General features: G+C 46.7%; 1 protein-coding gene across 1 annotated transcript; it reads left to right on the top strand.

Moving 5' to 3' along the window:
• The first annotated feature begins 6,233 nt into the window (after window positions 1-6,233).
• Window positions 6,234-13,774, top strand: MAP1LC3B (microtubule associated protein 1 light chain 3 beta). The gene is made up of 4 exons (XM_069456520.1): window positions 6,234-6,345; window positions 10,628-10,683; window positions 12,631-12,737; window positions 13,325-13,774. Exons 1-4 carry the CDS (start codon window positions 6,306-6,308, stop codon window positions 13,497-13,499), a joined length of 378 nt encoding a protein of 125 aa, XP_069312621.1. The 5' UTR covers window positions 6,234-6,305; the 3' UTR covers window positions 13,500-13,774.
• Window positions 13,775-15,332: the final 1,558 nt, after the last annotated feature.

Here is a 15,332-nt window from a genome sequence, read left to right as displayed (position 1 = left end):
CCACAGATTCTAAAGTACAATCCTTGCCACTGTTGTATTTCAGGTTTTTTATTTTATTTTATTTTTCGAGATAGGGTCTTTCTGTCACCCCAACTAGAGTACAGGGGCATCAGCCTAGCTCACAGCAACCTCAAACTCCTGGGCTCAAGTGATCCTCCTGCTGCAGCCACCCCCCCCCCCCACCACCGAGTCGCTGGGACTACAGGCATGTGCCAACACACCTGGCCAATTTTTAAATGTTTTTGTAGAGATGGGGTCTCTCAATGTTGCTCAGGCTGGTCTTGAACTCCTGGGCTCAGGTGATCCTCCTGCCTCGGCCTCCCAAAGTGCTGGGATTACAGGTGTGAGCCACCGTGCCTGGCCTCAGTTTATCTATTTTTAAAAAATCTGTCTATCCCTTACCAGGTCTTATCCTAGGGGCTGAGTATAAAAAGATTAATAAAACACATTTCCCCCCCCCAAGAGCTTTGAGTTTATTTAAATACACGATAATAATTTGGTTAAGTTTCCATCTTTAGAAGAATGGTTACATGAGTCTATGTTCACAATTTGAATTATGCACCTATGCAGATACAGCTTGGTGTGGTGGTGCAGGCCTGATGTCCCAGCTACTCAGGAGGTTCAAGGCCAGCCTGCGCAAAAGACTGAGATCCCTGTCTCTAAAAATATTAAAATTAAAAAAATTAATACAAATATATATGTATTTCTATAGATAAGTGTACACAGATGCCTCTCTTCAACAAGAAAATATTCCAAACTGGTAACAGTGTTTATCTCTGAAGCTGTGAGGGATTGGATGGTGGTCAACAGAAACTTTTATTTTTTCTTTAGTCTTTAGGTACCTTAATGGTGAGGAAGTATTCATATATTATTTGTATAATTAAGAATAAAAGAAAATTTTTAAAAGGGAGAAAAGACATACACATGAAAATATAAATAACCATATCAATATGAGATGGGGCCAGAATTTGAACTCCTGAAACACCAGGTTCAACATTCATGAATCTGGGAATGGCAGATGACATAGTGATAAAAGTGGTGTTTTGGGAAGCCAACCCCGGCTTCAGTGTGCAGCATGGTCTTGTATGCATGATGACTTTATGTGGTACATTTTTATACTGGTTTAGTATTTGATATACATAAGTCAAAAGGTAACTAGTACATCAAATTTATGATCACAAGGATATTACTGCTGATGACAAAGCCATTTTTAAATACTTCAAATAAAAAGTGAGTTGTGGCCATGCACAGTGGCTCACGCCTGTAATCCTAGCACTTTGGGAGACCAAGGCCAGTGGATCACTTGGGGTCAGAAGTTCGAGACCAGCGTGAGCAAGAGCCAGACCCTGTCTTTACTAAAAATAGAAAAATCAGCCAGGCGTGGTAGCATGTGCCTGTAGTTCCAGAGACTCGGGAGGCTGAGGCAGGAGGATCACTTGAGCCCATGAGTTTGAGGTTGCTGTGAGTTCTGGTGACGCCACTGCACTCAAGCTGGGGTGACTGAGTGAGACTGTCTCAAAAAACTAAAAAAGCTGTTTAAAAGGAAATGGTAATAGCAGTACAGATGAAGGTGACACGTGGATAAGCACAGTTGGAAATCACAGGACTAGGGGATAAAAGAGACTGACAGCAGGATTAACAGAAGCTGTGTGGGTGACCCGTCTTCCATCTTCCACACCTGCGGGGGCCGGGGTGGGGGGGCGGTGCGGGTGGGATCAGCACTGACCACCGGAGCAGAAAGGAAAGGAAGCTGGAGAGCTTGCACGAACCACGTTGGTGGGAAGAGGAAAGAGTGAGTGCCAGTGGAGAACTATTACACATCGCATCCTGAAAGCTTAATGCATCCTTGAAACACTTTCATAATCCCTCATGTAGCACTGCATGCTTTACAAAGAACAATAGGAGGGTGCATTCATTCTAAAATGCATGAGCACTAGATAGAAGAGATCGTTTGTTTTAACACTGTAACGAGGCTTTACAATAATGGGCTCTTTGTCAGAAGAACTGATAACATCTAAGGAAATAAGTAGTATATAGGGCTGGGCATTTTTGAGTTGGTTGTCTCAAAGCTAACTAGAAATCATATTTCTTGGAGTTAAGAAATCCAGGTTAATTTTACCTGTACGAGTTCTCAGAATCTGGGTGTGAAAAAAATGGCATCGTTCTCACCGCTCGAAAGAAATAGTCAAACTAACCAGAAATAAGGGAAAATACTCAAAGGCTACATAAACAAGAGGGTCACAGTTGAAAATAAGAGAGCTCCACAGTCCCTCTGGGGCCCCAGCTGTAAACACAGGGATCCTACAGTTTCCTTAGAATTAAGCAAACAAAAAGGTGGTGGGACCTCAGTCAGTCCCACCGGTTGTTACACACTCTCAGGAAATAACTCCAGGCTGTGCGAAGGATTTATGGAACCGCCAGTACTAATCTGCGCTGTCTCAAGTTGTACACAGAGGCCGAGCTTCCCTGGGGACAGGAAACCAAGGCACAACACCTGCTCTGGCTGCTGACAACCCCGCCAGCACCCAACGCCCGCAACCTACTGAGTGTCAGCTTTTTTTTTTTTTATTTTCCCCCCTCCCCTCGAGTGTCAGCTTTTAGATCCTCCTGACCAAGTCCCTCCTGAGAATAGCTCCCGGCGCTGCTCTTGAGCAATACTTGTTTGTTTACTTGTTCTAAAGAGCAGAGTGATGACACCATGATTGATCGGACACCTTGCCAATGCCAGCCTGGATGGCACGGACGGCGGCCAACCAGAGGGAGGAGAGGCGGGCCAGGCCCAGCAGGCCCGGGGCGCTGAGCAGATCCTCCGCAGGACGTGCCCTCCATGTTGAGTGTGGCGAGGGTAACCCTAACGTGTTGTGGGCTGCGGGGTCATGTTCCTGCTTCATTTAACAGATTCTTAGATGTTGCTAGACAGCATGATTTACTGCCACTTACATCCTTAATGCTGGAAGATCACATTCGACTTTTAGCAGTTACATCATTTCCCCTATGGTTATGGTCATTTCATGGCTTGAAAAAAGAAATGGGGTGAGTTATTTTCAACTGTCACTGTAGGCTGGTCTGCATGCAGTGGTGTGTACAACTGATTGATCACACCAGTTACAGATTCCTTTGTTGCTTCTCCACTCCCACTGCTTCCCTTGACTGCCTTAAAAAAAGAAACAAAAAATAAAGAAATAAAACAGCCACTGCTGAGCTTTCTAGAATGGTTATTTGATTAAAAAAAAAAAAACCAACATGAAATTCCTAAAGAAAACATTGAATAAACTAAAACAAAAGATGTATTCTTGCCCTCCTACTTTACATGGATTTCAGGGAACATTAATGTTTATGTTAACATTATTGATTAAGGCCGGGCGCGGTGGCTCACGCCTGTAATCCTAGCACTCTGGGAGGCCGAGGCGGGTGGATTGCTCAAGGTCAGGAGTTCGAGACCAGCCTGAGCGAGACCCCGTCTCTACTAAAAATAGAAAGACATTATATGGACAACTAAAAATCTATATAGAAAAAAAATTAGCCGGGCATAGTGGCGCATGCCTGTAGTCCCAGCTACTCGGGAGGCTGAGGCAGTAGGATCGCTTAAGCCCAAGGAGTCTGAGGTTGCTGTGAGCTAAGCTGACGCCACGGCACTCACTCTAGCCTGGGCAACAAAGTGAGACTCTGTCTCAACAAAAAAAAAAAAAAAAAAAAAAACATTATTGATTAAAAAAAATCATACCATGCTCATAGTAACTAGCTCAAAATAATTCATGAGTAATATTTGCCACTTAATATTGTTCACTACATTAAATGGTCTATTAAACCACAATCTTTTGGGTCACATGACGTGTTTTACATATACTCAAGTACACTTCTGCTTTCAAAAGTTACACGAAGTTGCTTCTAAATTTGTATGTATTTGTATATGAATAAGTGTAATTTATATATTACGTGTCTAAATGTGCTGTTCTTACATGGGTTGATGCTTATGCAACATCTTGACCTCCAGCTGCTTTGGATTACTTCCTGAGAAACACAGGGATGTGTGGTTTTAAATTCAAGCTGGAATTAGAAATTAGGGGTAGAACTATAACAGTTTTGCAAATGTGGACTTCAGTACTGTATTCCAAAAACACAAAGAGAGACTCTGGCCCATCATACCACATCCCTTGAGGCTACTTCCTCTGGCAGTGAACCCAAGGTCTGGGGTAATCTGGCAAAGCTTTACGGATGCCTAAGGGTAGGAAAATAGGAGACTCTCCTTCCCCTCCCCCCATCTCCATATGCCAGATATCGATTTTTTCCCTCTTCTTGCATTTGGAACAGTTGTCCCAAAAGAGAAAGAAAAAGCTCATTCCTTACAAAGAAATTAAGCCAAGAAAGCACTCACCAGTCAATATTTAATATCATAAAAATCCAAAAAAGAAAGTAATACATAGTCCACTCCCTTTTAAGACTTCAAAACTGGTCATTTTGCATTTGGCAGAAGGTAGGTACATAATGTGCACTCACTGGATGTCGTTTTTTTCAATTTTTACAGAGTAGAAGAGAACCAAGCCACAGACGTCTTCCAAAGAACACCGTCCTAGCTCATGTGATGGCACACCTGGAGCTCGAAAAATCTTCCTTTGGAACTTTGGGAACTAGGTAGAATGTGTAAGTGCTACTCTTTATTAATTGTATAACTATTAGAGATTTTTGAGGTAAAGAACTATGACAGAAAGAGAAAAAAAACAGCAAGAGAAAACAAAGAAAGTGGCCTGTGCACAAATGCACTTTTAATTTTATAAACAGTAGAATAAAGAACTACAACTAACATTCTTCTGGTGGTGGGAATAATTTTTTTATTCCCCCCACCCTGGGGAAGAATTAATTGTACAAGGGTCTACAACAATATTTGGCTTTTCCATAGGAAATCTCAAGTGTATAAAACCACTTTGAGAAATGTATCTTTGTATGTTTTGAGTTGATAAGATAGAGTACATTAGCCTAATTCAATTACTTCATCAAACAGGCATTTAAGAAAGGCTTTTACAAAGTCAAAAGGGGAAAGCCTGGAATGATGGGACTGTTTCAAAGTATTAGATACTAAAGAACAAAAACAGCCAAAGAATCTAGCGCTGTTCATAACGATGTGCTCTTCCTACGTTGAGATCTGCAGTAACGATAATAACTAAACGTAGCAAAGCGATGTATAGACTACAGAGTACTTTTGTTCCTCACAAAACACTTGGAGTTCTAAAACATCCTTGCCCTTTTACAAATGAGTCTGAACCTTACTAAATTCGTTACTTGTTTTAAGGTTGCTCATTTGGTTTAGTGGTTGAAAGACTGAGAGTATGAAAATGACTCGTTGAGACGTGTGGGTGGTGGGTAGCAGCCCATGTGACAGCACAAGGGACTTCCAGCTGTCACCTAGGAGCTGTAGTATCGTGTCAAAGGAGGAACTCGCCCCACACGAAGGCCTTAACACAAAGCCCAATTCTCCCAGACGTTCTCCAAGGTTGGATTCTATCAGTTCTCTCTCGGGTCCAGACAACACGTGGTAGGAGTTACCAGTGGAGTGTCCTTAAAAACAACAACAAACCGAGATGTGTTAGATGCGACAGCCACTAACACGAAGAAACCAAAACCTTATCCCTGAGATAGGATACGCCATGAAACAGCGAAAACAATCTTTACTTCCAAGTGGCAACGGCGTTGGTCATCAGCACGCAACGCTGGGAAACTGAGGCTGAGTGACTCAAGAGCAGCGTGGCCACTCCGGAAGCGGCTCCCGGCCCGGCCGCCTCACCCGTTTGGCACGACGGGGACACCGGTGTCGCCGCCCGGCCATCTCCAGCCCCCGGGTGAGCGCGCCCGCGAGGGTCCAGCCTGCCCGTCCCCGCGCGCCCGCCCAGGCTCCCAGGGAGCCGGTGCCGCCCAGGTGCCCGCCCGCCATCAGGGCAGGCTCCCGGGACCGCCCCTCCGCCTTCCTCGGGGCCTGCGGAGCGCGGGACGCTGGGCGGAGGCCCCGGGGCGTAAACAAGCCGCCCCCAGACGCCCGGCCCACCCTGCCGCGCACGCGCACTCCTGCCCCGCCCCTGCCGCGCACGCGCTGGCCCCGCCCCCTGCGCTGCGCGCGGCCCCGGGTTCCGCCACGCCCGCCATGGCGGCGGCCCCGGCCGGCTCTGGCCCCGCCTCCCGGTGACGTGACGCGGGTCACCTGACCCGGCTGCGGGCTGAGGAGACACAAGGGAAGTCGCTGTCGCCAGGGTTGGAACCTTCGCCGTACCCCGGAACCTCCGGGACCCTCCGCGCCGCCAGCCAGTCCCCGCGCCATGCCGTCGGAGAAGACCTTCAAGCAGCGCCGCACCTTCGGTGGGGGTCGCGGCGGCGGGGCCGGGGACCAGTGGGGCCTGGAGCCGAGGGCCGAGCTGTGGAGGGCCGAGCGGGGCCGGGGGCCGAGCTGTGGAGGGCCGAGCGGGGCGGCGGGGCCCGGGGCGGGGGACCGAGCGGGGACGGGACCGGGGACGGGGGCCGAGGACCGAGCGGGGCCGAGTGAGGTTGGGCGGCGGGGCCGGGGCCCGGGCAGAGGGCCGGCGTCCCCGGGGGCTCCTGGGCTGCCGAACCCCTCTCGCCTCCCGGCGTCCCGGCCAGGGCCCTCCCGCGAGCGCGCCGCTGGGAGCGTCGGGTTTGGGGTCGACGGGCCCTGGGTGCCGAGCTGGGGCAGGTCCGCTCTGAAGTGCTGCGGCTGAGGGTCCAAGCGAGTCACCTGCAGGGAATTTGTATTAATGGAAAAGGAAACGGCCACCTGGGCACGTGCGCCCACTTAGGGAGGTCGGTGCCTTGGTGGAGAGGCGCCGTCCGGGCAGGATCTGGAACGACTGCTGTCACCGTGGGGCGGGGGCGGGGGCGGGCGACTGTCCTCCTCGGCGGCAGCTACGTTCGTGTTCGTACCTTTTCTGCCGGTTGAGACGGGAGGCCCACCGTAGGCACGCTGGCATCTGGTTGAAATGAAAGTGTCATCGCAACGCTTACTGCACACAGATGAGCAGAAAGAAGTGATTCTTGCTTTAAGCAAGAATGCTCTGCAGTGGCATCCCGACGGGGTCGGATGTCTGTTTTGTAGGACTTGCTTGTGACAGCTCTGAACGTTACAGGAGTCGTGGGAAAGCAGTGTCATTCCAGTGGACAGCGAGATTGGTGTGATTGATCCTCTGTGGGGTCTTACACAGTGGTGCTGGTGGTCTGCTGGCGCCTGGTTTCCTGGAAGAGTCCAGAAGGAGCTTAGCATTCGAGTTTGGATATGGTTTTGCGTGTCTCATTATTGACAAATATTTGATTGCTTGTGCCTGACAAGTTTCAATAAATGGAAATTTACATTGGCCTGCCAAGCTGTATCTTTTCATACAGCGTCTTGAGGCAGTTTGTTGGTTAGCAAGACTTAGACATGCCTTTTGTTGTTAGTTTTTTCTCTTCAGTGACCTTAATGAACTTAGTATTGTCTAAGGCTTTATGGAGACCTGAGAGCAACATCTGAGGTAGATTTGCTGTTTTAGCTGGTTTCTGTCTTCACGAACTCTGGCCTGGAAGTTAACGGGGGACATATTTGTAGGAGAGGTGCCCTTTGTCTCATCATGCAAACTACAGTTTTGCTTGTAGTACTTTTGGGTTATTCTGGAAAAATCCTTAAGGAAGAGTAGGTAGTAAGGGTAGGAAACAAGATTAACACATCAGAACAAGGAATTGGCCTTGAACCTCAAAGTGGCCCTAGGGTAAACCGACAGGGATGGCCTTCCCCCGCCCCATTGGCGCATGTATCTTACATGTGCTGTGTTTTCTGGTGGTTCTGCTTAGCTCACCTGTATTTCCCCCACCACCCTTAAAGATCTCTTTAATAGTCATTTTGTAGAAAAGTTTCAAATATCATTTAATGGCTATTGCCTTTTCTTGCTTCTGATTTTGGTCATCTTGACAACCAGTGCTGACAGTTTTCAGAGATTTGTAGCACAGTAACGAACTGTAGAAATTACCCCTGAAAGTGTAGTCTTTGTAGCACAGTAAATAAGGGAAATCAGTTCTTTGGAGAGAACCTCTTTATAGAACCCAAGACCGGCCCCACTTGGCTTGATTGGTTCTTTCCCTTTCCAAGTGAGTAAGTTTAAGGCTGATTTAAAGCTGAATGTAGCTCTGCTGGTATCCTCCACCAGGACTGAGAAGGTTCTTGAAGTGGACTTGATCTCGGGGCTCATACAAAACAAGCCCTTTTGTAGCCAAACAAAGTGGGTGGAGCCGGGAGGGGAAGATCAGGGTCCGCCTAGTGGCAGAGTCGGGACTGGTACCGTAGCTGCCTGGCCTGGATCCCAGTCTCCAGCAGGGGCAGGTAGCCATCATGTCTACCGAGAGGGGTGAGCCAGGAGACATGGTGTGTCCTTGCATTGCAGATGGTTTTGAAAAATTTAACCCACTTCAAAAATTAAAATTGAGCAAAGTTGGTATTTAGCCTTCTCAAAGGTAATAATTTCAACCCATTTTCTTCTGGGGTGCCCCAGTTTTTTAAATAACAGATTTGTTTCCCAAATACTGTTCTGAAATTTTGTCAAGGTTGGTAAACTTAGGTCCTAAGCTGTCCCAAAGAAAGTGTTTGTCTCTGGGAGGTTTATGGGTTGGTCTTTAAAAAAAAAAAAACAGCTGAGACTGCTGTAACGGGGGGCTGGAGAGTGATTCACGTGGAAGCCTGGGTGGCACTCACGGCTTATCAACAGAGACTGGGGGAAAATGTTTATTATGCTTCCATTCTATTAGTGAAATGAATCCTGGAAAATGTGTGTAACTAAAATTTTACTTTTTAAATGCTTGAGGCTATCTCAGACAACTTTGCAAATAATGTGCTAGTAAAAGTTAGACACCTTAGACCCCTGCCCTTCATTTTTGTCTGTCTGTAAGGCTTCTAAGGATTCTCAGAGACCAGAGGAAAGGAATCTGGGGAAATAGATGTTGATGTGCATTTGGAGCAGCATCATTTCCACTTTACAGCTTTCGTTCCGTTGTTTATTAACCATATTAACCATTTCTGTGCATGAGCCGGGCCCTGGGGCTGTGGAGAGGACTGGAGCTGGGCCCGAGGGCAGGGCCGTCTGCTGTGGAAGACGGGGAGTAAACACATCTGCCGCCTTAGGGAACCAGTGGAGCAAAAGACTTGCCCTCCTTCCATACTTAGATCCCCGCTGCTGGTAATGCTGTTGTTAAACGTAAACGTGCTGTTCACCTCTGAAACAGCTGTCTACTTAAGAAAAAGCATCTACCAAACACAGTTACTCCAGGCTCGCTGGGTTTTCAGTGCAGCTGGGCGAGATGCTCAGTTAAGTTTATTATAGCTGAATTTATCCTTATTCCCCTACTCGTTCAGTAGGAATATGCACTGGCAGCAGTCTGTGAAGCTGCGGTCTTTGTCCACAGCAAAGATGTTTTATTTAACTTATATTTATGTTTAGAAGCTGATTTTAAAGTGTTGGGTGGTCTGAATCGTGTTTCACCTGGACAGTTTATGTGTGTATTCCGGAAATTAGTATTGAACACTGGAAAAGATGTCCGCGGGGAAAATGGAACAGTATGTGGCTGCACTTGCACACAGGGATTTTTTAAATAGTAATATTTATAAAGAGTGATAATAAAATTGTTTTAAATCCAGATGAGATTGGCAACAATGTTAGAATAAATTTATATTTATGTAGGTCATAGTATCTTCTTTCCGGAGCCACCTTCTCAGGAAGTTCATGACATTGATCATTTATTTCCAGATACCATGAGAATGAATCCTGCTATAGTAAATTAAGGTGATTTTGTTCATTTCTTGGTTGAAAGCTTTAAATCACGTCATCTAAATCATTATGTTCGCATATTGCTTTGTGATGACATGTCTCTCCAACTATTGTCAGGTTATTGAGAACTGGACTGGGCGTGTTTTTTCCTGCATTGTTCAGAGAGCCTAGTGTAACCGTTGAAATGATAAAGAAGTGATTATATTAAAAGGGAGAATGGAGATATTCTCACAAAAGTATTCAACAGTAGACTTTGTGCCTTAAGCTTTGCTTTCTTTTAGGCACTGACCAAAACTATTTAAAACTCGAATAGGATATTCTTTTCTTTCTGTATTTTCTCTTGAGCAGGTTTTCTTTTCTCTTAAGCACCATACCAATAAAAAGTTGGAAATGAGAAGGAAATTGTATTGAAAAGTCTATGATTTGTAATGGATTCCTATACCAACTTAAAAACTGTGGAAAATTAACAGCAGTTGATGTGAACATTATAGGTGGTGTAGGAATCCTTGGAGGAAAGATGGGCATCCTACGCAGCTAACCTGCTTAGGATATCTGACTACACACCTAGGGTTCTAGTCTGTTGAAACGAGGGGTTCCGCACTGCTGGTTTTGTGTCACACCACTTGATGGAGCCAGGCCATTGCCACATGGTTTTCCCACGCTTTGCCTTTGGCCTTTGTCAGATAAGAAGTGTTACTGTTTGGTTCCAGGAAAGATGTCTTCACTGCTCTGCTGTGCCACAGCTAAGAACAGCTGAATTTAGATGCGGAACCAGTAGAAATGCTAGGAAGAAGCTGCCTGGCCCTAAGTAACGCCCATGTCTCTCCCTTTCATTGCAGAACAAAGAGTAGAAGATGTCCGGCTTATCCGAGAGCAGCATCCTACCAAAATCCCGGTAGGTAGTCTGCGGCATCTGTGCCGTCACTGATGTTTGCAGAGGATACTGTGGCAAGTGCAGCTTCAGAGCACTGCTGCCCAAGCACCCCCGTGTGACAGGGTATGTTCCTTTAGTAGTAGGAGTCTAAGGGCTTGAATTTTTCTTATGCTGTGGCCTTCTCTGAGTTCTCCTGGGCCCAGGGTCCAAGATTTCTGTACTGCCACGTAAGCCCAGGCAGGTGGTGTCTGCACACTGGTACGTCTTGGTGGACCCCGTGCTTCTGAACATGCCCACTGGATCAAGCTCTGGGTCTTACCAAGGAGGATGACGACAGCTTGGCTAGGCCTTACACAGAACCTTACGTAGGCCCCGCACAATGGAACACTGTGCAGAAAAGCATTTTTTCTTTCCAGAGAAACATGAAGATTTTCCATACCCATCTCTCACCTTCCATCGTTTTGACGTGGTGAAAGAGTTAACAGTGGATTAGCAAAGGGTCTCTGTGGCACTCAGAAAACACAAATGATAAGGAGGCTCGCCCGGGCGCGGTGGCTCACGCCTGTAATCCTAGCACTCTGGGAGGCCGAGGCGGGTGGATCACTCGAGGTCAGGAGTTCGAGACCAGCCTGAGCAAGAGCAAGACCCCGTCTCTACTAAACATAGAAAGAAATTATCTGGCCAACTAAAATATATATAGAAAAAATTAGCCGGGCATGGTGGCACACGCCTGTAGTCCCAGCTACTTGGGAGGCTGAGGCAGGAGGATTGCTTGAGCCCAGGAGTTTGAGGTTGCTGTGAGCTAGGCTAACGCCATGGCACTCACTATAGCCTGAGCAACAAAGCGAGACTCTGTCTCAAAAAAAAAAGGGGGAGGCTCAAAGGTCTGTGGTTAGATTTTATAGCTATTTAAAACTAAAACTTTTTTTGTTGTTGCCAAGGAAAGGAAGTATGGCAAGGATCTAATGGATTCATTTCAATTCACAATGTGGAACTATTTTGTTCCCTACGTAGTTCCAGGACTTGATCCAGTTTTAACCTCATTTAAAGAAATACAGAGAATATCTTATCAAAATGAAAGGACCAAGACCTTCTGTACCAACTTTGTCTCCAGAACCAGCTAATCATAGTCTCTATTTGGTTTGTCAAATATTGACTTACAATTTTATGTCAAGTGGAGAAACAGACTCTAACATGGGAAAACATTGAGCATGTTACCATAATGAAGAACTTAGACTTTTTTTTTTTTTTTTGAGGTAGTGTCTCTCACTGTTGCCTGGGCTAGAGTGCAGTGGCATCATCATAGCTTATGGCAGCCGGACACTCCTGGGCTCAAGTGATCCTCCTGCCTCAGCCTCCTGACTAGCTGGGGCTACAGGAGCCACCACAGCACCCAGCTAGTTTTTGCAGTTTTTGTAGAGACAAGGTCTTGCTATGTTGCCTAGTCTGGTCTTAAACTCCTGGACTCGAGTGATCCTCCCGCCTCGGCCTCCCGAAGTGGTAGGATTACAGGTGTGAGCCCCTGTGCCTGGCTGAACTTACGCTTTCATTAGAACTTCTCACGTCTCAGGAACTGGTGGGACTGGGCTGGACACAGTGGTTTGGATCTTTGCACTGGAAGCTGGTGCCCAGCTTCTGCTCCTCTAAGGCTTGGGGTCTTCTGACTAGGTAGTTTAGTTTTCATGGTTCCAAACTCAAGCAGAACGAAAGGATACATAGCGAAGTATCTTTGCCCGCCCTGCAGCCACCCGGCTCACCTGGTAGTGGCCATGACATCTCTTGGGCACCATGTTTCGTAAGAGATAGAGGCTGAGCTGGTAACTGATCACTCTGCATCGGCGAGTTTGGAGGAAACTAATGAACGTGCTGTTTGACCCATTTTGGCCTGTGCCAGTAACAACACAGGAAGCATTTTATCTATTTTTCATTGTTGATGACGTTTTAAATTTCTTCTGGCTTCTTTCCTAGGTGATAATAGAACGATACAAGGGTGAGAAGCAGCTTCCTGTCCTGGACAAAACCAAGTTTCTCGTACCTGATCACGTCAACATGAGTGAACTCATCAAGATAATTAGGTATTTAATCACCGTTGTTTTACGTTTCCTCTGAGTAATTTCTCATTATCAGACTTACAGATGAATCTTTAGTTCTGTGAAATCTGTGTCAGCCCAACAAAATGACACAGGGATTCGCTTCCCAGGTTGTGCATCTCCCTTGCTGGACCTCCGGTCCCTAATTCTTTCATCCCAACATCTGGCACAGATGTTGTTTCTTCTTTAAAAGAAACGTTACAAGCTACTGAAGTTCTGTACAGCAAAATTAGTAAGAGAGAGCACACACTCGGGGCCGTGGCAGTCGGCTGCACTTCTGTTCGTGAACTACAGTTTAAACGGCTTTTCTCACATTAGACACTGACTGCCTCTCCGACAGCATACTGGCTTACGACTAGTCTCGGGGCTACAGTAAGAATAATCTTTCAGTGATTATAGCCAATATTGAACATCAGTATAATCATAGAAAAGGTCTCTATGAGGAGTATCAGATTCAGCAGCAGCATTTACAGAATCTTAACGTTTTACTGATCAGGGTGGGTGGTATTTTTACACATGCTGCGTACTTAACGCATTGATACGTATTTCTTCACATTGTTTTCTCTGAATAGAAGGCGCTTACAGCTCAGCGCCAATCAAGCCTTCTTCCTGCTGGTGAACGGACACAGCATGGTGAGCGTCTCCACGCCCATCTCGGAGGTGTACGAGAGCGAGAAGGACGAGGACGGGTTCCTGTACATGGTTTACGCCTCCCAGGAGACGTTCGGAATGAAATTGGCAGTGTAAGACCAGAAAAATGCACCCATTCTAGAACTTTTTAAACCCTTACCAAGGAAAAAAAAGGGATGTTACCAACTCAGATTGATCAGTTCATCTAATCACAGATCATCAAAACAGTAGTGTTCGCACCTCCTAGGGTTTTAGGAAGTTGTTTTTGTATTTCAGACAGAAAAACTGAGCTCCACATGGGCACATTCAGCTTTGGAAAACTGTATCACTTAAGCGAGGCTTTTTTGTTTTCAAATCTTAGAAGTTTAAAAATAAAATACTTTGCATTCTAAGTTGCCAACACATAGACCTTCACATTATTTTAATGCTCCTTTTCCCCCAATAGGAACTTGCAATTTGAGCAATAATTTAAAGGCGTTCAGAGAGACCCTGAGTCTTCTCGTTAGTTCCCAGAACCTGCCACCTTTTTATAGAGGGGTTTCTACTCAACTGAAGAAATCTTCCTCGGAGGATCTTTAAGCAAAAGTTAGTCAAGCACGATCCCCCGAAACACAGTGGCTGGCACAAAAGCAGGGTGGACGGGGTGTGTAGGGAAAGAGCTCTGAACTGCTCCAGGTTCCTGCGTCTCAGTTTACCCCAAGTCCACGCTCTCTGGACAGTTACAGAAAAACACCACCACTCAGTAGGAACCTTGAGTAATTGATAATTTTGGTCTAGTTTCTTAAGAGGCCCCAGAGAAAGAGAGTGGTATTTCTTCTGTTGGATTTTCTCTGAGAGCTCCAGTGAGTGCCTGCGCTGGTAGGTGAACAGGCAGCTGCACCGCCGTCAGTCCTAGGACGGTGGCGGCAAATCTTCCCACAGAGCAGGAAAATTAAAAGCATTAAAATTCAGATGCACTCCTACCTTCTGGCTTCAAGCTATAGGTGACCCATGTTTTTATGTTGGGTGTATAACTAAGATGTTATTAAAAGGTTTTCACATTTTAAAGAGTAGTTCAGTGGTCACTTAGGTCAAACCACCGTTCTCCCTGCTGCGTGCACCTCAGTGGTGAGGAGACGCGGCAGAGTGAGACGTACGCGCTTCACAGACACGTCCAGCCTGGGTACGCCAGTGCTTCCGACCACCCGCATGGGCGTCACCGCTCACTGTGTTCCCGGGAGTGTCACAGATCCCAGTGGCCCCACTTCAGACTGCACGTGCAGCAGGCCGCAGCCTCCCCTTGTGTGTGTAGACGCGTGTGGCACACCTGTGTCTGTCAGGGAGCGACGCTCGCTGTGATGGAGGGAGAAGCTCCGCCCACAGAAGGGCCCCGTCACCTGCTGTCCCACTGCATGCACCTGTCCACTTGGCTCACTTCTAACGTGTGTATTTTTACATGATGTAAGTTCTTACCCGGCCTGTCTTTAGATTGTGCGCGTTATACCTGACATTCTTGTAACTCCTGTGTGACCAGTAAGATTCCTGTAAGAAATACTGCTTAAAAAAAAAAAAATACCACGCGGGGAGCGCGTGTCTGTGTGTGAGACCTGCGTCCCACTTTAGTGGTTGGTCACTTTATTTATAGGCTCTTTAAAACAAGTACATTTTTAATGAACTAAGGTGAATAAAGGCACAATTAAAAACTGTCATCAAAGCTTAATTTAATGGGGTCAGTATTTGAGACCCCGGATCCCACACTTACGGTTCTCTCCAAAGCCAAGCAGGTCGTTGTTACCTTCCCAACACGGAGCCTCCGGCCCACCCGCCCGCACCTTCCTCGCCTCGGTCCCGGCCCCGCCGCCTGGTCTCGCAAACTGAAATCTCTTGAGAACTTGCGGACCTGCTGCAAAGTGGAGCGTGGGTGTGGGACCAGGTGTTTTGTGGGAATAAACACCTGGCAGCCTACTGCCC

The sequence above is a fragment of the Eulemur rufifrons genome, chromosome 23, assembly GCF_041146395.1.
Source record: "Eulemur rufifrons isolate Redbay chromosome 23, OSU_ERuf_1, whole genome shotgun sequence".
Lineage (NCBI taxonomy): Eukaryota > Metazoa > Chordata > Mammalia > Primates > Lemuridae > Eulemur > Eulemur rufifrons.
Note: the sequence above shows the minus strand (reverse complement) of the source record. Positions and strands in the feature narration are given on the sequence as shown.

Excerpts from the sequence above, each read along its gene's own strand:
- MAP1LC3B (XM_069456520.1), top strand. The coding sequence starts at position 6,306 with ATGCCGTCGGAGAAGACCTTCAAGCAGCGCCGCACCTTCG. Across the intron at positions 10,684-12,630 it reads AGCATCCTACCAAAATCCCG|GTGATAATAGAACGATACAA; the intron begins GTAGGTAGTCTG and ends CTTCTTTCCTAG. Across the intron at positions 12,738-13,324 it reads GAACTCATCAAGATAATTAG|AAGGCGCTTACAGCTCAGCG; the intron begins GTATTTAATCAC and ends TTCTCTGAATAG.